We start from the raw sequence: 22,012 nt of genomic DNA, 5'->3' as shown, positions 1-22,012 counted from the left end.
CTTGCTGTGCTGGCGATTGAACCCAGTGCTCTTGTCATTTGAGCTATCCCAGTGCCCTGTCCATCTTTTTTGTTGTGTGAAGTGGTTGAATTCAGGGCATTAAGCATTTTAGGCAATCACTCTACCATCAAGTTGTACCTTGAGCCCAGTTTTTGGTTTTGTATTTTGAGACAGGGTCTCATCAGGTTGTCCAGGCTGGCCTCAAACTTGGAATCTTCCTACCTCATGCTCCCGAGTTACTGGGTTTACCAACGTGTACCACCATGCCCAACTCAAAAAAAATTTTTTTAATATTTTTTTAGTGGACACAGCATCTTTTATTTTTTTATGTGGTGCTGAGGATCGAACCCGGGTCCCGCCCGTGCTAGGTGAACGCTCTACCACTGAGCCACAATCCCAGCACCTAAACATTGTTTTTGATGCTGTATTTGTCTTTAGTTCATTGCTGTGTTATATTCTATTATATGAAAACGCCACTGTTTATGGATAATTAATTTACATGTTTCTGACTTTTTGCTATTGTTAACATAATGACATTCTTGGATATGTAGTCTTGTTTACATGTTGGAGAATTCCAAACCTGGGAAATTCTTTTTTTTTTTTTTTTTTAATACAATATGTATCAGATTTTTTTTTTTTTTTAAATTTTCGGCGGACACAACATCTTTATTTGTACGTGGTGCTGAGGATCGAACCCAGGGCCGCGCACATGCCAGGTGAGCATGCTACTGCATGAGCCACATCCCCAGCCCCTGGGAAATTCTTACCTATGAGCATCTTCAACTAGTATAGCCCTTTATTGTTTGTTTGTTTTTCTGGGGATGGAATCCAGGCCATTGAGACCTAGCACTGAGCTATGTTCCCAGGCCTCCTTTTATTACTTTTTTTTTTTAAGGTGTGGATAGACCCAATACCTTTATTTATTTATTTTTATGTGGTACTGATGATCAAACCCAGTGCCTCACATGTGCTGGGCAAGTACTCTACCACTGAGCTATAATCAGGACCCCTCCTTTTGTTACTTTTGCTTGTTTCCTTAATATTGATGTATTAGGAGAATTCAGGCCAATTGTTCTGTATAATGTCCTTCAGTTTTGATTTGTCTGATAGTTTTCTTATGTTTAGATTTAGATTAAATGTTTTGGCAGGAATAAGCTAAATATTTTCTGTGTGTGGTACTAGCCAGGGCCTCATACATGCTAGGCAAGCCCTCTACTATTGGGCTGTTTCCCCAACCTTAAACTTTACATTTAATACAGTTGTGGTTTGTGTTTCTTGTTTTTTATCCTGTGTAGCTCTACCTTGATCTCATCACTATATTCTTCTAAAAATTATATGCTTTTTGCTTTTCATATTTAAGTTTAGAAAGACAATCCTTATTTTTTTCTTAGTCTATGCTGTATAAATTCATAAGGACAGGATAGTTTTTGTTAATACTCTTTGAACCAGATTGTTTTAGAAAGTGAAAAGTTTAAATTATCTATTTTAATCTAAGTATTTTACACTTCAGGTTTCCGTTATTCTATATTGTCTGATTTGCTTGTGAAGATAAACATTACATGTATTTGACTATATATTTGAAAGACAATTTGACAAACTTATCAATAAGTCATGTTAGAATCTAGTTAATACATTTGTGTATCTAGTTTGTTTTAGAGTTACTAAGTAAACCATCTATAACAGTATGTAGGGGCTGGGGATGTGGCTCAAGTGGTAGCGCGCTCGCCTGGCATGCGGGCGGCCTGGGTTCAATCCTCAGCACCACATACAAGCAAAGATGTTGTGTCCGCCAAAAAAACTAAAAAATAAATATTAAAATTCTCTCTTTCTCTCTCTCTCTCTCTCTGCCTCTCTCCCTCTTTCTAAAGAAAAAATAAAAAAGAAAAAAAAAATAGAACAGATGTAGATTGAAGTAGCTCAAACATTTTTTGTCAAAATTCTAAGAGTTTTAAGTTACAGCTATAAGAATTTAACTGGAATCATGCAATCAATAAGACCGACTGTAGCTTGGAAAGTAAACATTCGAAACTTTCTTTCATAAATCTGAGATCAATAAATACAATTTTTTGACCTTGAATACTGGCTTACTTTTGAAGTGAATTTGATGAATTCATTCTTGAAATAATTCTCAGATCTAAGAGCTGTCATGAAAAAAACAAATAGATCTATAGAGTAGATTAAATTTAGGATACTAGATTGACATTAAAAATTGTGTGAATTTGTGAGCCAGCCATGGTGGTGCCACACGTGTAATCCCAGAGGCCTGAGAGGTTGAGGCAGGAGGATTGGGAGTTCAAGGCCAGTTTTAGCAACTTGGTGAGGGCCTAAGCAACTTACTAAGACCCTGTCTCTAAATAAAATACATTAAAAAAAAAGAGGGGCTGGGGATATGGCTCAGTGGTTAAGCACCCCTGAGTTCAATTTCTGGTACCAAAAAAGCAAAACAAAACAAAATTGTATGAATTTGTGACAGCCCCTAACTCATGATGGGCAATCTGACACTACACATTTCTCCAAATATAGAATATTGTGTTGTGCAGAGGCCTCATATATTAAAATATTGTAGGCACTAGCACTATAAGTTATTATGATTGTATCATTAAGGACTTTTTCCATGTCAGCCTCTGTTCATAGCACCTTGCATTTATTAATACATTGAATCTTTTTTTTAAAGATTTACTTTATTTTTTTATTATTATTTTTTTAATATTTATTTTTTAGTTTTAGGTGGTCACAATATCTTTATTTCATTTTTATGTGGTGCTGAGAATCGAACCCAGTGGTATGCTAGGGAGCGCGCTACCACTTGAGCCACATCCCCAGCCCCAAGATATACTTTATTTAAAAAAAATTTTTTTTTGTAGTTGTAGATGGACAGAATGCCTGTATTTTATTTGTATATGGTGCTAAGGATCAAACCTAGTGCCTCACACATGCTAGTCAAGTACTCTGCCACTGAGCTACAGCCCCAGCCCTCGAATCTTGTTTTAATGTTACTTATTTTGAAGTGGAAGAATCTGAAGATAGGATATAATTTGTTCAGTCTTAGAGGTTGTTGGTGTTGGAGCCAAGTTTTGAAACTAGGCAGTGTGGCTCTAGAAACTGCACCTTTAATCACAAGTATAATCTTGTGACTCAAATTATTTAATGACTTCTCTGTCCTGTTTGCTTCTTTGTAAAATGAGGATAATAGTATCTCATATAGAGAGCTATTGTAAGAAGTCATTAAAGTATGTGTGGTGCTTAGAATCATGCATTTAAAAATAGTGAAATTCAATAAATTTTGGTGAATTTTCATCAAATAAGAGTACAGAATCTTGAATGTAAATTTATATACAAAAGTAAAAATAAGTGGTGATTATTTCTGCCTTTCTGATTTTTAAAATTTATATTATTTTGTAAGAGGAAAGAGAACTAAAAGTTGAAGGGTAAGAGCTTATTAGTAAGAGAATAAATTGCTTTTGATATAAAGCAGAATTTTATACCTGCCCCTGCCCCCCACCATGCACACACCCCATAATGCTAAGAATCAAACTGAGGGGCCTGCAAGTGCTCTATTACTGAGCTACATCCCTACTCCCCATACTTGCCTTTTTTTTTTTTTTTTTTTTTAAGGAATATTTAGGAATGCTTATTAACTGTGCAAAGTGTTATTGGCTGAATGTAAAAATTATGCAACTTTGTAATTTATGTTTTCAAAAGATCTCAGTTAAGTATAGTAATAATTTTAAGATATTGATATCCCAACCCTTAATTTTTTTTAAAGATATTGAAAGCCCAACCTTTTCTTTAAATGTTTTCTAATTTACATACTTTGGTATTCTTCAAAACATTCAGTTAGAAGTAACCTTAATGTGCTGATATAGAACAAATATATAATATTCTATGGCATGTAAGGAAATTCTAGTAGTAGTAGTAGCAGCAATACAATATTCAAAGGAACATAATAAAACTTTTGTATGTTTTCAGAACTTTAGGAACAGATGAAATAAATTTGTATTTTCTAGTTAGAGTTTTAGACTATAGTTAGAAACTTGTTGCTTGAAGAAGAAGGACATTGTCCGGTGACGGGTACTGCATTTTTTCACTTGACAAGATCTCTTTTTAGCCTTGTTATTTTCCATCAGAGAACAAAGAATCTTTTGTTTTAAGGTCCAATATTTGAAAGGTTAGCAAAATATTATTACATTAATCCAGCCAAGAATCTTTGTGTGTATGTATGTGTTACTAGGGATTGAACCCAGGACCTGGAGCATACTAAGCAAGTGTTTTGCCACTGAGCTACACTTCCAGCTCATTTTAAGTTGGTGGGTTTTTTATTTTTTGAGACAATGCTTTTGAAGTTGACCAGGATGGCTTTGATTTTACAATTCTGCCACAGCTTTCTAAGTAGCTTGATCACAGGCATGTGCCTTTGCACCCAGTTGAACCAAGAGAAGGTTTGGCAAAAATTCATTTTGAACATTAAAAGAAACTTGTGCCATGTTTTTGCATTTTCAGGTTTACATAGAAGTTAGCTTCTGAGCCTGGTATGATGGTGTGCACCTATAAATTCAGTGACTCCAGAGGCTGAGGTAGGAGGATCACAAGTTTCAGGCCAGCCTTAGCAATGTAGTGAGACCCTGTATCAAAATAAAAAAAAATAGAAAGGGCTGGAGACTGAGCTCAGTGGTAAAGCACCCTTGAGTTCAGTCCCCAGTAATGAAAAACAAAAAATAAGCTTCTGAAAAGCAAAGAGCTTAAAGTCTCTTATTTATTTCTGTAGGTATCAAGTTTATTGTGCAAGATGCTGGGGATAGAACAGCAAGTAAAATTCCTACCTTCATGGAGCTTACGTTTTACAGAGAACTGACTAAAAGCAAACTGTCAAAATATTTTATGTCTTGGAAGGAGGGAAGAATAGAAGTTCATTGGATTAGACAAAGTGGGGGGATGGGAATAGGAGAGATAGTAGAATGAATCAGTCATAACTTTCTTATGTTCATATATGAATACAACACCATGGTAATGCCACATCATGTACAACCACAAAAATGAGAAGTTATATTCCATGTATGTATAATATGTCAAAATACATTCTATTGTCATGTGTAACTAAAAAACAAACAAAAAAATTTTAAATGTATTATGTCGGGAAGTGCTATATGCAAAAAATAATAAAGCAGGATAAGCGAGTGATATACATGGGTAGGTAAGTGTGGTTTTATTTGTTAGCCATCACTTTGGTGTGCAAGCTGAGTGTAGGCCTTTGATAGAATGTATAGTACAACTTGGGACAAATGATTTAAACAACCTCAATTATAATGAAGTGAAGAAAATACAGGCTCTCAGAACCTTTTCTGGGAAAATTGACATTCCTTCATCTTGGTACCGGGGATTGAACTCAGGGGAACCAACCACTGAACCACATCCCCAGTCCTGTTTTGTATTTTATTTAGAGACAGGATCTCACTGAGTTGCTTAGGGCCACACTAAGTTGCTGAGGCTGGTTTTAAATTTGCAATCTTACTGCCTCGACTTCTGAGCTGCTGGGATTAGAGGCATGTGCCACTGTGCCTGGCTTAAAATGTTTTATGTGTATATTTCCTTCCATGTATTACTTTTGTGATTAGAATACAAAAATAATTTAAAAGCTGTAGTTTAGAGCTGGGTCAAATAGGTACACTTATAGCCCTAGCTACTCTGGAGGCTGAGGCAAGAGGATCATTTGAGCCTAGGAGTTTGAGGCCCTCCTGGACAGCATAACAAGACCCAGTTTCAAAAAATAAACAGAAACTGTAGTTTATTTCAAAATGCTGTTCTTTGGCACTATTAACTACAGACATGAGGAGTTAGTTTTTTAGCAGCATTGGTGAACGAAAATAAACTAGTATCTGAGTTCTTTGTGTGTGTGTGGGGGGGTGTACTGGGGATTGAACCCAAGGGTGCTGTATCATTGGGCTATATCCCCAGACCTTTTTATTTTTTATTTTATTTTATTGGGGGTACCGGGGATTGAACTAAAGGGCACTGGATTACTGAGCCACATCCCCAGCCCTATTGGATCCCTAGATCCTACTGCCTCTGCCTCCCGAGTTTCTGAGATTACAGGCCTGTGCCACCGCATCCAACCTTTTCTTTTTAAGGGAATAGTATTTGGAAATAAGTTGGTTTGTACTGTGTTACAGAGCAAACCCTTACCATAATATAATGATAATGATAAAACCAACTGGCTAACTATTACATGATCCTGGTTTTACTTTTGTTTATCTGTTGAGGAACAGGGTTATCAGGAGGTTTATATAAAATGTGACTGTTTAGTACAAAATGAAGCATTTTCATAGCAAATGGAGGGTATGGTATACTTTCTTCCATAAAGCTAAGTACTTTAGTAATATGAAATAAAAATTGTACTTACGAAGACAAAAGTAAATTTCAGGCTGGTGAGAAAATTTAAGAAATTACCCAAATTGCGCAAACATTGCTACCCTTGTAGCATACCCTTAAATGAAAAGGGGAAAATTCTTGACTTAACTTACTGGGGCTATTATTGATCCCAAATAAGGATTACTAGAACTCAGGCATTGTGATACTGTAATAGTAGATCTGTTAACCAAGGAGGCTACCAAGTGACTAATAGGCAGATAGAGAAAACAGGGATATGCAGGACAGAAAGTCCTGTGTGCGCCACCATGCTTGGCTACATGAACTTTATAGGGGAAAAAAAAAAAAATACAGGTACAGTAGTGCATGTCTGTAATCTTAGTGACTAAGGAGGTTCAGGTAGAAGGATCTCAGATTTAAGGCCAGCCTGGGCAATTTAGTGAGATCCTGTCTCAAAAAATAAAAAGTGTTGGGGATATAGCTTACTGGTAGAGGAGGCCTAGGTCCTGGATTCAGTCCTCAAAAAAAAAAAAAAAAAAAAAAAATAGTCCTACCCTCATATATCTATTGTATCTATGGTATCTATATATAGATATTTGAGGGTAATATCTGTGGTAATTAATTAATATATAGTATACCATAAATATGCTATAGTATATCAAGTTTCATTTATAGTCATTTAGCAAATAATTTCTCAATTATGCTTGAATAAATTTTTAATTAGAATTCTTTGCTATAGTATATCAAGTTTCATTTATAGTCATTTAGCAAATAATTTCTCAATTATGCTTGAATAAATTTTTAATTAGAATTCTTTGCTATAGTATATCAAGTTTCATTTATAGTCATTTAGCAAATAATTTCTCAATTATGCTTGAATAAATTTTTAATTAGAATTCTTTGCAAGTGCCAGTACTTTTGTTGTATAAAATGTTTGGAAATCTTGATTATTTCAAAAACATTACAGACCTAAGTTATATATCCAAAAGATTTGAAAACTGGTTGTCAAATGCATTGTACACATATAAATACCAGCTATTCACAATAGCCAAAAGATGGAAATAGTTCAAATGTCCATCAGTGGATGAGTGGATAAACAACAGATTGTGGTATTATACATACAATGACATATTGTTCAGTTCTAAAAGTAAAAAAATATCTAATACATAATACAGTATGGATGAACCTTAAGTATATTATGCCTAGTGAAATCATACATTGTGTGATTCAGTTTGTATGAAATATCCAAAATCATTAAATCCACAGAAACAGAACTTAGATTGGTAGTGGCAGGTACTAGGGGGAAGAAACTGTTGTATGAGTAAGGATTTTTACTTTGGCGTGATACAGCTATTTTGAAAGTAGTAAAGCAGATGTTCATATAAATATACTAAGTATCACTGACTTGTTCACTTTTCTTTGGGGTGGGGGTTGTGTGCCAGGGATCAAACCCAGGGGCACTTAACTCCTGAGTCACATCCCCAGCCTGTTTTATATTTTATTTAGAGACAGAGTCCTGATAAGTTGCTTAGAGCTTTGCTATATTGTTGAAGTTGGCTTTGAACTTGCAATCCTCCTGCCTAAGCCTCTCAAGCTGCTGGAATTACAGGTGTATGCCAATGTGCCTGGCCTTTAAAATGGTTCATTTTCTTGTGTGAATTTCACCTCGTTAACTTATTTTTTTAAAAAATACAAACTTGGGGCTGGGGTTGTGGTTCAGTGGTAGAGTGCTTGCCTTGTACACTTACAGCCCTGGGATTGATCCTCAGCACCACATAAAAATAACTGGGAGGCTGGGGTTGTAGCTCTGTGGTAGAGTGCTCGCGTAGCACGCCCAAGGCACTGGGTTTGATCCTCAGCACCACATATATGTGAAATAAAGATACTGTACCACCTAAAACTTAAGAATAAATATTTAAAATAAATAACTGAGTAAAATGAAGATATTGTGTAGAAAAAAATACAAACTTGGTTTACTTGAAAATTAGTGTCAAATGATTTTGGCATTTTATGCTTCAGATGTTTTCATAAATACTGGTAATTTAATAAAATGTTAATAAACTGAGGGTGTACTTCAGTTGTAGATAGTTGCTTAGCATGTGTGAAGCCCTGAATTTGATCCCCAGCACCATGTAAACAAACAAACAAAAAACAAATAAAAACACCATTTGTAGATGAAAACCGCAAAAATAGAGGTGAAACCTAAGATTTTTACTCAGCCATAAAGAAGAATGAAATTATGGCATTTGCCAAGTCTAGTTTGTCAAAGTATTTAAGATGGACACTCTGCTGCCCACCCCATTCTAGGTGTTTATTCTAAGAAGATGAAGAGTTTTAAGTTTTTTCTTCTAGTCCTTAGGCTTTAATTCCAACTGAAAAAATGATTTATAGAAAAAATATAAAAGCATGAAATAATTAGAAACATATAAATAAGCATTCATTACTTACATTTGTGCCACCATGGATTGAGGTTACTATGTTTATCAGAATTTTAAAAGTTGCTTTTTAAACCTGTTTTCAAAACATGTTAACCTTAGAAGATGGAAAGATCTCCCATGTTCTTGAATAGGCAGAATTAATATTGTCAAATTGGCCATACTACCAAAAGTGCTATACAGATTTGATGCAATTCCTATTAAAATTCCAATAACATTCTTCATAGAAATAGAAAAAAACAGTCATTAAATTCAGTTGGAAAAACAAAGAGGTACAGAATAGCCAAAGCAATCCTCAGAAAAGTGAAGAAAGGAGTAAGTATCACAATGCCAGACCTTAAATTATACTACAGAGCTATAGTAATAAAAACAGCATGATATTGGCACCAAACAGACACGAAGACCAATGGAACGGAATAGAAAACACAAAGACAAACCCATATAAATAGTTATCTCATACTAGACAAAGGTGCCATAAACATACATTAGGAAAACTGGAAATCCAGGATGTATCAAAATGAAATTAAACCCCTCTCTCTCATCCTGCAAAAAGCTCAAACATGGATAAAGGACATAGGCATTAGACCAGAGATCCTGCACCTACTAGAAGAAAAAGTAGACCCAACTCTTCCATGTTGGCTTAGGAATTGACTTCCTCAATAAGATTCCTAAAGTGCAAGAAGTAAAATCAAGAATCAATAAATGGGATGGTATCAAACTAAAACGCTTCTTCACAGCTAAGGAAACAATCAAGAACATGAAGAGAGAGCCTACAGAATGGGAGAAAAATGTTTGCCACCTGCACCTCAGATAGAGCATTAATCTCCAGGATATATAAAGAACTCAAAAAACTTAACACCAAAAAAAAAATCAAACAACCCAATCAATAAATGGGCAAAAGATCTGAATAGACACTTCACAGAAGAAGAAATACGGTCAATAAATATATGAAAAAATGTTCATTATAGCAATTAAAACTACACTGTAATTTCATCTCTAGTCAGAATGACAGTTATCAAGAATACAAGTAACAATAAATGTTGTTGAGGATGTGGGGAAAAGGTACACTCATACATTGCTGGTGAGACTTCAAATTGGTGCAACCACTCTGGAAAGCAGTATGGAGATTACTTAGAAAACTTGAAATGGAACCACCATTTGATCCAGTTATCCCCACTCCTCAACATTTATCCGTGGAACTTAAAATCAGCATACTATAGTGATATGGCCACATCAGTGTTTATAGCAGTTAAATTCACAATAGATAATATGGAACCAACCTGGTTACCTTTCCCATGAATGGAAAAGAAAGTGTGGTACATATACACAGTGAAATATTACTCAGCCATAAAGAAGAATGAAATTATGGCATTTTCCAGTAAATGGATAAGCCAGTTCCCCAAAACTAAAGGCCAAATGTTCTCCCTGATATGCAGATGCTAACACACATTAAGGGGTGAGGAGGGAAGAATAGAAGTTCATTGGGTTAGACAAAGGTGAATGAAGGGACGGGAGGGGGGAAGGGAATAGAAAAGACAGTAGAATGAGTCAGACATAAAACTTTGTAATGTTCATATGAATACAGTATAACTCCATGTCATGTACAGTCACAGGAATGGGAAGTTATATTTCATGTATGTATATGTCAAAATTCATCTACATATAACTAAAAAGAAATAAAAAATTACAAAAAGCATAAGTTAAAATTATAATCTGGGCTGGGGATGTGGCTCAAGCGGTAGCGTGCTCACCTAGCATGCATGCGGTCCGGGTTCGATCCTCAGCACTACATACAAACAAAGATGTTGTGTCCACCGAAAACTAAAAAATAAATATTAAAATTCTCTCTCTCTTAAAAAAAAAAATTATATATAATCACAAACTGTGGTCTCAGTTCCTTTCTAAAATCTAAGATTATATTTAATGATTGCTGGTAGCCATGCTTATTAATTTGAAAGTAATGTATATGAATCTGGATAAAAATTACCATGTGAAATTATTTTCCTAAATTTACATAATTTAGAAGTATCAGTATATTTTCCTATTTAGTATATTTTAATAGATAATTGTATTAGGCTGTGTGCAAGCTAGAGTTTTTCTAATATTTTTTAAAAATCAGGTATCCTTATACTGATGGCAGTCTTAAACTATTGTTGGTTTTCTTTTCTAGAATTTGGCATATAATTAAGGTAAAATGACAACCTCCTGGAGTGATCGCTTACAGAATGCAGCAGATATGCCTGCTAACATGGATAAGCATGCTCTGAAAAAGTATCGGCGAGAAGCCTATCATCGGTAAGTATTTTTTTGGTTAATCCTCAGACAACTTCATGAAGTGGGCACTCATTATCCTCGTTTTACAGATGATAGAATTAATGTACAAGCAAGTAATTTACCCCAAATCATAGAGCTAGTTTTTGGTTCATATACAAAGTCCAGACTTTGAACTGCTTCAAACTGCCATACTGCTACTTACATCTACTAACGAAATCCTTAAAGAAGTAGCTGCTAGAAAATTGCACTTAATTTTTTTTTTTTTTTTAATTCTGAGAATTGGATACAGGGCCTTGTATATGCTAAGTAAGTATTGTACCTCTGTACTGTATCTGTAGCCCTTCTTAAAATTTTGAGACAGGATTTCTCTGAGTTGCTCAGCTGGCCTTAAAGTTACAATTTTCCTGCCTCAGCCTTCTAAGTAGTATGGGCAGTCATACCTGGCTTTTTTTTTTTTTTTTTTTGAGATGAGTTCTTGGTATGTTGCCCAGCTGCCCTTGAACTCCTGGGCTCAAATGATCCTCCTGTCTCAGCCTACCTAATATGGGACTATAGTGTGTGGGCCTTCACATCCAGCTGAAAGTGAAATTCTTTTTTTGGCACTGGGGAGTGAACTCAGGTGAATCTCCAGGCCCCCCTGTCCCATTTTTTTTAAACATGGACACAATATCTTTCTTTTGTTATTTATTTTCATGTGGTACTAAGGATCAAACTCAGTGCCTCACAAGCGCTCTGCTACTGAGCCACAACCCCAGCCCCACCCCAGCCCTTTTTTGTATTTTATTTAGAGACAGAGTCTCACTGAGTTACTTAGGGCCTCACTAAGTTGCTAAGGCTAGCTTTGAACTTGTGATGCTTCTGCTTTAGTCTCCCAAGCTGCTGAGATTACAGGTGTGTGCCACCATGCCCAGCAAGAAAATATTTATTTAGTATTGTTTTATATATTTATTTTTGGTACTGGTGATTTAACACAGGAGCACTTTACCACTGAGCCATATCCCCAACCTTTTTTTTTTGAGTCAGGGTCTCACTAAGTTGCTTAGGCCCTAGCTAAGTTATTAAGGCTTGTCTTGAAATTATGATGCTCCTCTCTCAGCCTCCCAAGCTACTGGGATTACAGGCATGTAGCACTATGCCCGGTGTGGTATTGTTTTTAAAATTATTTATTAATAGTTGGTTTTACAGCAGGCTGGTGATACTTACCTCATGGTATCATGGTACATAACTGTGTAGCATTTCTTGGTCTTAGGCTGCTGTTATTCCTCAAACTCTGAAAAAGTATAAACATTTCTGGTTTCCATCAAGACTCTAGATCAGTGAGTGGGTATTGATTTTTTTCTGTGTGTGACATGTTGGTGTATGACATGGGAATTAAAGTGAAAAACAGCATTTATGTGTGTCTGTGTAAATAAAAGACATACACATCGTTATATAGAGGCATTCTATATTTTTTTATTCAATTATTTTCTTAGTTTTATGCTACAAAGTATACATTTGATCAGGATGTGACTTTTTTTTACAAAAAATATTTTTCTTTAGTTGTAGATGGACACAATGACTTTATTTTATTTATTTATTTTTATGTCGTGCTGAAGATCAGACCAGTGCCTCACACATACTAGGTGAGTGCTCTGCTACTGAGCTACAGCCCCAGTCCAAGGTTGTGACATTTTTATCAATGAAAACAAAGGCTAGAATTATGCAATGAAGAGGGATCACCTAGTAAACATTCTAATTGTATTTAATATACCATAGACTGGATGCTTTTCTGACTCATTTAGAATGGTATTTCCTGAAGGTTTTAGATGGCCTCTCCACCCTACATTCTTTATATAGTAGGGTGCAATATGAAACAGTAGAAATAATAGAAAAAGCATCTTCAATTGAAGTTTTTATAAAACAAAAAATTGGATTCCAATCTATTTTTAATTTTTAAACTATTCATTCATTCATTTATTCCTTCATTCATTCATTTTTGTGGTACTAGGGATAAAACTCCAGGGTGTTTTACCTCTGAGCTACTTCCCCAGCCCTCTTTAGTTTTTGAGACAAGTTTTCCCCAAGTTGCCCAGGCTGGCCTCAAACTTGCAAACCTCCTAGTTTGCTGGGATTATAGGTGTGCACCAGTGTGCCTTGCTTTATTTTTTAAATTGACAAAAATTACATGAATTAATGGTTTAAAAAATGATGTTTTAAAAAATGTATACTCTGTGAAATGGCTAAATAAAACTAACACATACTATCTCACATACTTACCAATTTTTTTTTTGTGTGTGTGTGTGTATATATGTGTGTGTGTGTGTGGTGAGAACATTTAAAAATCTACTCTTACCAATTTTCAGATATATAAGACTTATTATTGACTATAGTTACTGTGTTACAGTACTATAGTTACAGTAGATCTCAAACTTATTTTTTTAAATTTTAAATAAGAAGTAATTTCGAAGAAATTTTTTTTAGTTTTCTAGTTAAGTCCATTTGTATTCTGTTTCTAAGATTTTTTTTAAAGACTATTATTGGAGTTGGTAATTTGCACTGATTAAATTAGGCAGTCCATGATGAATCTGTACATTGTATGTGATAGTTTCAAATTTTCTTTTAGAAGCAGCTAAATAATTCTTAGTTAAGTAAATGAATATCTAACAGCTTTTTTTCTTGGTTAATATTAGTCTTCTAAATTACAGTATGGAAATATAATGGTCATGTGTCATTATTAAGAAATTAACCTTCAGAGAATGTATGACTGTTGTTCCTCCTTCATTTCCTTATTATGGTTGTTCAGTTTTCAAAACTTGAGTGTAATCATCAGGCCAAACCCTTCATTGGAATATGTTTTGCTATATAGTCAGAAGATAGTCTGAGCTGCTTAGTCACCTAAAGGAGGCAGGTTAGAAAATTATTTCTTTAATGGTTCTGTGTTTAACATCTAGAAGCTGGTAGTGGTCAATACAGATCAGAATTTGTATTTACCAAATCCAAGAATGGAAAAATTAGATTTTTCATCAGCTCTTCACATTGACTGTGCCCCTGATGCTGAAATCAGGTATTTGATTTTTACTTTTTTAAAGTTCTGATTCTAATACAGTCAGCTTTCTCTAAGGCAGTGAATTGATTTTTTTTTTTTTCCTTAATGAACATAGCTAATGAATTCAGCAGTGGTTTTTATTATGTTGAGCTGAAATTTGATAAATAATTAGGCTTATGAATTTCTTGCTAACCATTCTTTTGCCTTATTTTAAAATACATTACAATCACTTTAAACTTTTTAAGACATTTGTATATTTGTGTGAAATTTGTATGTTTATTTGAATTGATTGAAATTTAGGCCTCCAAACTCAAAGCAATCTTTATTTAAACCTGTTGAACTATAGTTTCTTCTCAAATTTATTATATGTATTTAAGGAATAAAAGTAAATTTGTTTGTATGTATAAAATGATTTTGTAATACCTATATACAGATTGATATACTAGTAGATTTAAAAATGTTTATAAAGACTGTTTTTTTAAAACCTCAAATTAATAGCATGTATCAGGTTACATACAGAAATGCCAGGTCATGAGATAATTTTTTATTTTCTTTCTCTCATAAATACTGAAGGATATCATATGAATGTTGTTCAGTTTTTCTAAAAAATAATTGAGACATTTTTTGGGGGGTACAGTGATAATTAGATACATACATACGATATGCAATGCAATAGGGATAATTAGTATTTGTGTCTTCTTCAACAATTAATTCTTTGTGTTGGGAGCCTTAGCACTCTCTCCTGTAGTCTTTTGTGAAATATATAATAAACTTGTAAACTATAGTCACCCTACTTTGCTGTAGAATGCTAGAACTTATTCCTTTTATGTAAGTCTATTTTGGTACCTGTCATCCATTCTCTATACACCCTCCCCCTACCCTTCCTAGCTTCTAGTGACCACTATTCTTCTCTTTCCTTCTATGAGGTCAACATTTTTAGCTTGCACTTGTGAGTGAGAGGGTGCAGTATTTCTCTTTTTGTGCCTGGTCAGCCATTTAGCTTTTTAATTGTCTTCAATAAGGCTGACTTAACTGTCATTTTAGTATGATATCAAATATTCAAATGAGTAAATTGTTAAAATTTCGGTAGCCATTTTATAAGTTGAAAAATCACATGGAAAAACTAGATCCTCAGGAATGCTAGGGAGTCATGTTATTTCTTTGTTTCTTTATTTTTTTAGTTTTAGGTTGACACAATATCTTTATTTTAATGTGGTGCTGAGGATCGAACCCAGTGCCTCACACATACTAGATGAGCACAAGCACTTTACCACTGAGCCACAACCCCAGCCCCTCATGTTTTTAAAATAATCCACAGATGGAGGGTGACCTATTAGAATAAGAGTGAGGTAGAACAGCAAAATATTGTTAAATTTTTTTTGTCACTATATCATTCTACTGCCTTGATTATTGTTTCCACATTCCTAAGGAATGGTAGGTGAAGACTCAGAAACTAATAAGGTTTTTTTGGTGATTTCTTCCAAAATATTTTATGAATGGAATACTTACTTTTGAGCAGTAAAAAGAAGTGAAATATTTTTTTCCATAGCTTTATTGAGGTAAAATTGAAGTACAATAAAATGCACATATTTGCAGTATGCAGTTTGATCAGTTTTGACTTGTATGTAACCAATACAATCAATATAAACAGCATTTCCATTACTTTTTTAAAAACTTTGAAATTATGCATACTGTTTCCTGCATGATTTATTACATTGGAAATCAATCACCTTAAGATATATAGAACCTTACCCCCATGTCAACTATTTCAAAATTAAGTGGCGCACTTATAAATATATCAGAGGTCAAGGAAGAAAGCAGAAGAAAACTAAATAAAAAGTGCTTTGAACTAAGTGATAATGAAAACTTAAAATATCAGGATCTCTGGGATGAAATAGTACTCAGATGAACATTTATAACTTAAATTACTTGTATCAGAAAGAAGCTAGGATAATAAATTATTTTCAAATTATGTAGTAGTAAAGAAAAAATAAAGAATAGGAGAAGAAATATGTGAAATACAAAAGAAATAATAGAGCTAAAGTTTGATAAAAATCAAATAAGTAAGATAAAAAGCAAGAACACAAAAATTAATATCAATGGAAATGGAGCTATCAAAATAATCCTACAGATGCTAAAAAATGTATTAAGGTAATATTACAGTTGTATGCCAACATATGTGGTATAACACAGTCCATACAAGAGAAGGGTCTGCGTGCTGTTGAGAAGAAAGTGTATTCAGTCATTGATGGATGACATATTCTATATAAGTCTGTTAAATCTAAATTGTCAATTGTATTTTTTACTTCTATAGTTTCCTTATTTAGTTTTTGTTTGGAGGATCTATCCAGTGGTGATAGAGGCATGTTAAAGTTACCCAGTATTATGGTGTTGTGGTCTATTTGATTCTTGAGATTGAGAAGGGTTTGTTTGAAGTGTTTGGGGCATAAATATTTATGATTGTCAAGCCTTGTTGTATAATCCCTTAAGCAGTATGAAATGGCTTCCTTTGTCCCTTCTGATTAACATTGGCCTAAAGTCCACTTTATCTGATGAGGATAGAAACCCCTGCTTGTTTACATAATCCATGTGAGTGATGACGTTTGTGTGTGTATATGTGTGTGTATGGTGCTGGGGATTGAACCCAGGGCCTTATGTATGTGAGATGAGCACTCTACCAACTAAGCTAAATCCCTAGCCCCATGTGATGTTTTTTCTCATCTTTTCACCTTCAGTCTGTGGATGTCTTTGCCTGTGAGGTGAGTTTCTTGGAGATAGCATATTGTTGGGTCTTGTTTTTTAATTCAGTCAGCCAGCTGTGTCTTTTTGTTATGGGGATTGAACCCAGACACACTCAGCCACTGACCCACACCCCCTGCCCTTTTTTATATTTTATTTAGTGACAGCGTCTCACTGAGTTACTTAGGGCCTCACTAAGTTACTGAGGCTGGCTTTGAACTTGGGATCCTCCTGCCTCAGCCTCCTGAGCTGCTGGCGAGATTTGGATTTTTAAAAAAGAGTTATACCAGTGAGAGTAATGGCTAACAATCCAGTTGCTTTTCCTGTTCCCCCACTCCTAAGTTATAGTAATTCTTTGAGTGCTTGTGTATGACAGACAACAATCCTATCATATGTTATCTCTTTTCCATAGATGGAAAATCAGAGTTTACAGATAATTAATTTATCTCCAGTTCCAAAAAGTGGAGGAATTGGAATTTAAACCTTTTTTCTGGCTCTGTTTCTCTTTCCATTATGTCATATGCTCTTCTGAATAAAGCTGAAAATAATTTTACTTTGAATGTACAGCATGTAATAGTGTTTTAATTATTTGGTGACTAACTTAAACATCTTAATAATTAACAGAAAACTTTATGGCAAGATATTTAGGTAATATTTAAAGAGATAAAGGGTTTGTTAAAATTTAAGTAGTATTTCCTTAAGGTGTATATGTTTTCTTTTTAATTTGAATCACCACTAGGATTTATTTGCCATCTGAGTGTTCTTAGACTTTAGCCTACTTGTTTACATTTCTCCTCCTGTTGTTGTGTAATCCCTATGCATTATATTGGTGAGGAGGCAGGAATGTTGCAGATGTTTTTTTTTTTTTTCAAGATTCAGCTTGCTCTGAGATTTGAAATACATACTTTAGAGCATTCTTGATTTATCCCCTGTGCCAAAGATATGTAGCTATCTTTTCACATGAGCTGAGAATTTCAGGCAATTGAGTTTTCCCTAAGAGCAGTTAATAAAATTAGAAAAAAAGACCTCAGTGTGGAAATACTTAGTTTCATCCTGTAATGTGATCAGCACATAAATACTTCCTTTTCTTGTAGTTCACATTGTTCATTTTCTAAGGGAGGAAATAACTAATAATTAAAACATTAAATTATTTTAACACACACCCCCCACCCCCCAGAATAAACTGAAAATGATTGTGACTGACTAGGGCTGTTTGATTCTGTGACACATTGTTTGTGTACTGTTGGAGGGCCTCATTAGGGGGTAAATTTGCTTTTTCTGGGTTTGCCAGTAACAATTACTATTTTTCACGGGAACTTGCCATTTGGATTGTCTCTTTCCTTAACTGGACAGTCTTAAACAGTTCAGACCATTAGTTATTTTTCCTGGTCTTCATTTTTTTTTTTTTTTTCTATTAGTAGGATTTCAAGTATTTAAAGCTGAGAATATTGGTCACAGAGATATTGCCTTGTTAGGCTTCGGCATTGTGCCCGAATTTGTTGGGCCTCTCAGGGCCCGAGTTCTCTGTGCTCTAACAAATGAGCTACAGTTCTCAAGAGATCAGTGGAGCTTGTTTGTTGATCCTGTATTCTTATTCCGAGGAAGTAGATCTTTAAGAATGTCTAAGGAAGGGTAAGTGAGTTTATTTTTCTTTCTCATTTTCTCAGTGAAGCGCTGTCATGTCATCTGAGTGAACTGGAAAATTAATAAGCAATGCTGCCAATCTGAGAATGGGGTGGAGGCAGAGATTGAAAGAAATTCAACCCAAAAGCTTATAAGTGGCTCATGTGTAATCTGTTGTAAAACTATTGCTGTTTTTAGAGACAGCATTGAGGATGGGTAATCTTAATAGGAATTTAGTAAATAAAGTACCCCTTTTATCCTATTGTAAGCTCATTTTGCTTTTTTTTTTTTAAATGTGTTTTTAAAGCATGGAAGCAGACAGTGGTGGTTTACCTAAGAATTGAGTGAAGTTGAAAAATTCGAAGGCATCTTAAAACATATTGTTCCTTTAGGAAATGTGAAAGATTGAGTGAAAATCAACCTATGATTTTGTTTCTGGGAAGTGTAGGCAAAAAATAATTTAAAGTAGAATTCCCTGTTTCTTTTTACTTGATAATACAAAATAGTTCTGTAAGGTATTTATATAATTTTATCTTGTGAGTCTGAATTATTATGATTTTCTTTTTTGACCATTATAATAAGTTACTGAATTCATACTGTAGATTATTTCATGTCTAGGATTAAAGCACAACTAGACCTGGTTAATTTTAGAGAGACATTCTCTTTGGTTAAGTAGGACAGAAATATCTCAAAAGAATTTTTTAAATTACAGTAAAATTTTAATTTTTATTTTGTCTGAGCTTTTCTTTCTCTGGTTCTTTTGTTGTGTAAGAAATTCTGAAATGGTTCTAGAGCTTATGATTTATTTTAAGCAAATAATGTATTGATTATGGGCAAATAAAACTGGCCCACTTTTACTGCTTATTATCGAATAGGAGAACAATCAAGGTATTCATAATTTTGTATTATTATTAGACATCTCAACAATTTTGTGCTTTCTCAAATTATGAAAGGACTGTATAATTTTGGTTTTTATGTTTTTAAGAACTGGTTATGAATCTATAGATGCTAAATAGTTTTTATGATAGGAATTGTCACAGATGCTGCATATTTGTCAGTTTTGTATATATGGTTGTTTGTAAAGCTAATTTATAGATTTAAGATGAACTATATTTTGCAATGAAGTTAAAATTCCTGGGAAGTAATTAGTGCTAATTTTACACTATAGTAAATAAAGTATGTCAAAATTGTATTGTTAGATCTGTAGAAACCAAAAGAGACTAAAAAGGCTGAGATATTCTTTTATCTATAGGGATCTGAATAATCATCAAGTACATTTGAAGTACATGGATTATATAAATGAAATCAATTAACTTTAATTCTTTAGAATAGGGGCTGGGGATATAGCTCAGTTGGTAGTGTGTGCTTGCCTTACAGCACCACGTACCAAAAAAAAAAAAAAAAAAAAAAAGAAGAAGAAGAAGAAGAAGAAGAAAAGTGAATGAATAAATTTTGTGCTATGGGATGAAAAGAATTTTTACATTTACTGTTTTTAAATGTGTGACATTTTGTAGTCTTATTGTTTCATATCTATGAGATTCCTTTAAAGTAATAGGAAGAGATTGTTATTAGAGTTAAGTCACCAAGGACTATACAGGCATGTCTTACATAATGATGTTTTGGTCATTGACAGACTACATATCTGATAGTGGTCCCACAAGATGATAGTGATGTTGTAGTCATCATAAGACCCAATGCTTTACTCAGTTTTTTTTTGTGAAGCTGGAATAGATTAGCCAACTTTGATGCCCATAAAATATAGCTATATAATTATGTGCAGTACATAATACTTGGTAATGATAATAAGCAATTATAATACTGGTTTATATGAATGTGATGGTGCATGCCTGTAATTCCAGCTACTAGGGAGGCTAATGTAGGATGACTGCATGTTTGAGGGCCAGCCTTGTGAATTTATTAAGACCTTGTATCAAAAATAAAAAAGGACTGGGAATGTAGCTCATAGTAGAGTGCTTGCCTAATATGTATAAGGCCCTTGAGGATTCCCAGTATTGAAAGGAAAAAAAAAAGTGACATGATTGGTGATTGACCTGTATCATCTAGATTTGTGTAAGTATATTCTATGATGTTCACATGATGGTGAGATCATCTAATGTTTTTCAGACTGTGTCCCATTGTCAAGTGGTGCAGAACTTTACTTGAGCCTTATGTAAACCTAGTATTAGTGAAAAGATAGACATAAAGATCATGGAACCAAATATGGAGATATATATATATATGCATATGCTTTTTTTTTTAATATTTATTGTTTAGTATTTGGCGGACACAACATCTTTATTTGTATGTGGTGCTGAGGATCGAACCCAGTGCTGCGCGCATGCCAGGGGAGCGCACTACCGCTTGAGCCACATCCCCAGCCCATGCATATGCTTTTTTCAGCAGTGAAGCTAAGGCAGTTTAGTAGTAAGATATTAGCGTTTTAAACAATCCCTACATAAAAATAACTCAAATGGATCATAGACCTAAATGTCATCTTTGTCACCTTGAATTTGGTTAAGATTTTTTAGATAAAGTATCTAAAAGACAAAATTGATAAGTTGGCTTTCATAAACGAATAAAAATGTTACTTTGAAAAGTCAGTAAAAAGGAAAGTAAAAGGCAAATCACAGTTCTGGAGAAAATATTCTTAATGTTTTGAGAGGAAAAAATATATAAAATATAATTTGGGGTGGCTATTGGGGATTGAACCTAGGGGTTCTTAACCATTGAGCCACATCCCCAGCCCTTTTTATTTTAATTTTGAGTCAGGGTCTCATTAAGTTGGTTAGGCTTGCTAAGTTGCTGATCTTGAATTTGAGATCCTCCTGCCTCAGCCTCCCCAGTCACCGGGATTACAGGTGTGCGCCACCATACCCAGCATGTGGGCGTGCGCGTGCTCGCGCTCTCTCTCTCTCTCTCTCTATTTTTGATAAAGGTCTTTTATCCAAAATATATGAAGAACTCTTATTATAACATCATAATAAGACAACCAGTTTAAAATGGCAAAAATATCTGAATAGCTATTTTCTTTTTTTGGGTGACAGGGATGCTTGACCACTGAGCCACATCCTCAGGCCTTTTTATTTTTTATTTTGAGACAGTTTCACTAAGTTGTTTAGGGCCTTAATAAGTTACTGAGACTAGCTTTGAACTTGAAATTCTCCTGCCTCAGCATGGCTTCTAGCTTGAATAGATATTTCACAAAAGAAGGTTTGGTAAATACATTAGCACTGAAAAAATACTCTTATCATTAGTCATCAGGGAAACAGATAAAAACTACAATGAGATACCACCACCACATGCATTAGAATAATTAAAATTAAAAACACTGACTGCGATGGGTGGGGAAACTCTTGCCTAGCCTGTATGAAGACTTGGGTTCCATCTCCAGCATTGCAAAAAAAAAAAAAAAAAAAAAAGAAAAAGAAAAATAATAAAAATAGATGAATGTGGTGGCACATGCCTATAACCCAGTGACTTGGGAGGCTGAGGCAGGAGTATCACAAATTTGAGGCCAGCCTCAACAACTTATCAAGACCCTTTGCAGCTTAGT

The 22,012-nt window shown here is 34.3% G+C and overlaps 1 protein-coding gene across 5 annotated transcripts in view; it reads left to right on the top strand.

The window, feature by feature from the left end:
- Nt5c2 (5'-nucleotidase, cytosolic II) overlaps nucleotides 1-22,012 on the top strand; it is an 88,542-nt gene that overhangs the window by 5,467 nt on the left and 61,063 nt on the right. For 4 of the 5 annotated variants that reach the window (XR_013088820.1, XR_013088819.1, XR_013088818.1 and 1 more), the window contains exon 2: nucleotides 10,969-11,093. Coding sequence is in view for 2 of the 5 variants with exons in the window: in XM_076835141.1 (XP_076691256.1) it covers nucleotides 10,993-11,093 (101 nt within the window). In the remaining 3 variants the exon portion in view is untranslated. Of the gene's footprint in view, nucleotides 1-640; nucleotides 717-10,968; nucleotides 11,094-22,012 lie in introns of those variants that run through there. The other variant, XM_076835142.1, reaches the window with a different exon arrangement.

The sequence above is a fragment of the Callospermophilus lateralis genome, chromosome 15 (assembly GCF_048772815.1).
Source record: "Callospermophilus lateralis isolate mCalLat2 chromosome 15, mCalLat2.hap1, whole genome shotgun sequence".
Classification (NCBI taxonomy): Eukaryota; Metazoa; Chordata; class Mammalia; order Rodentia; family Sciuridae; genus Callospermophilus; species Callospermophilus lateralis.
This window is presented reverse-complemented; position numbering and strand designations above follow the sequence as displayed.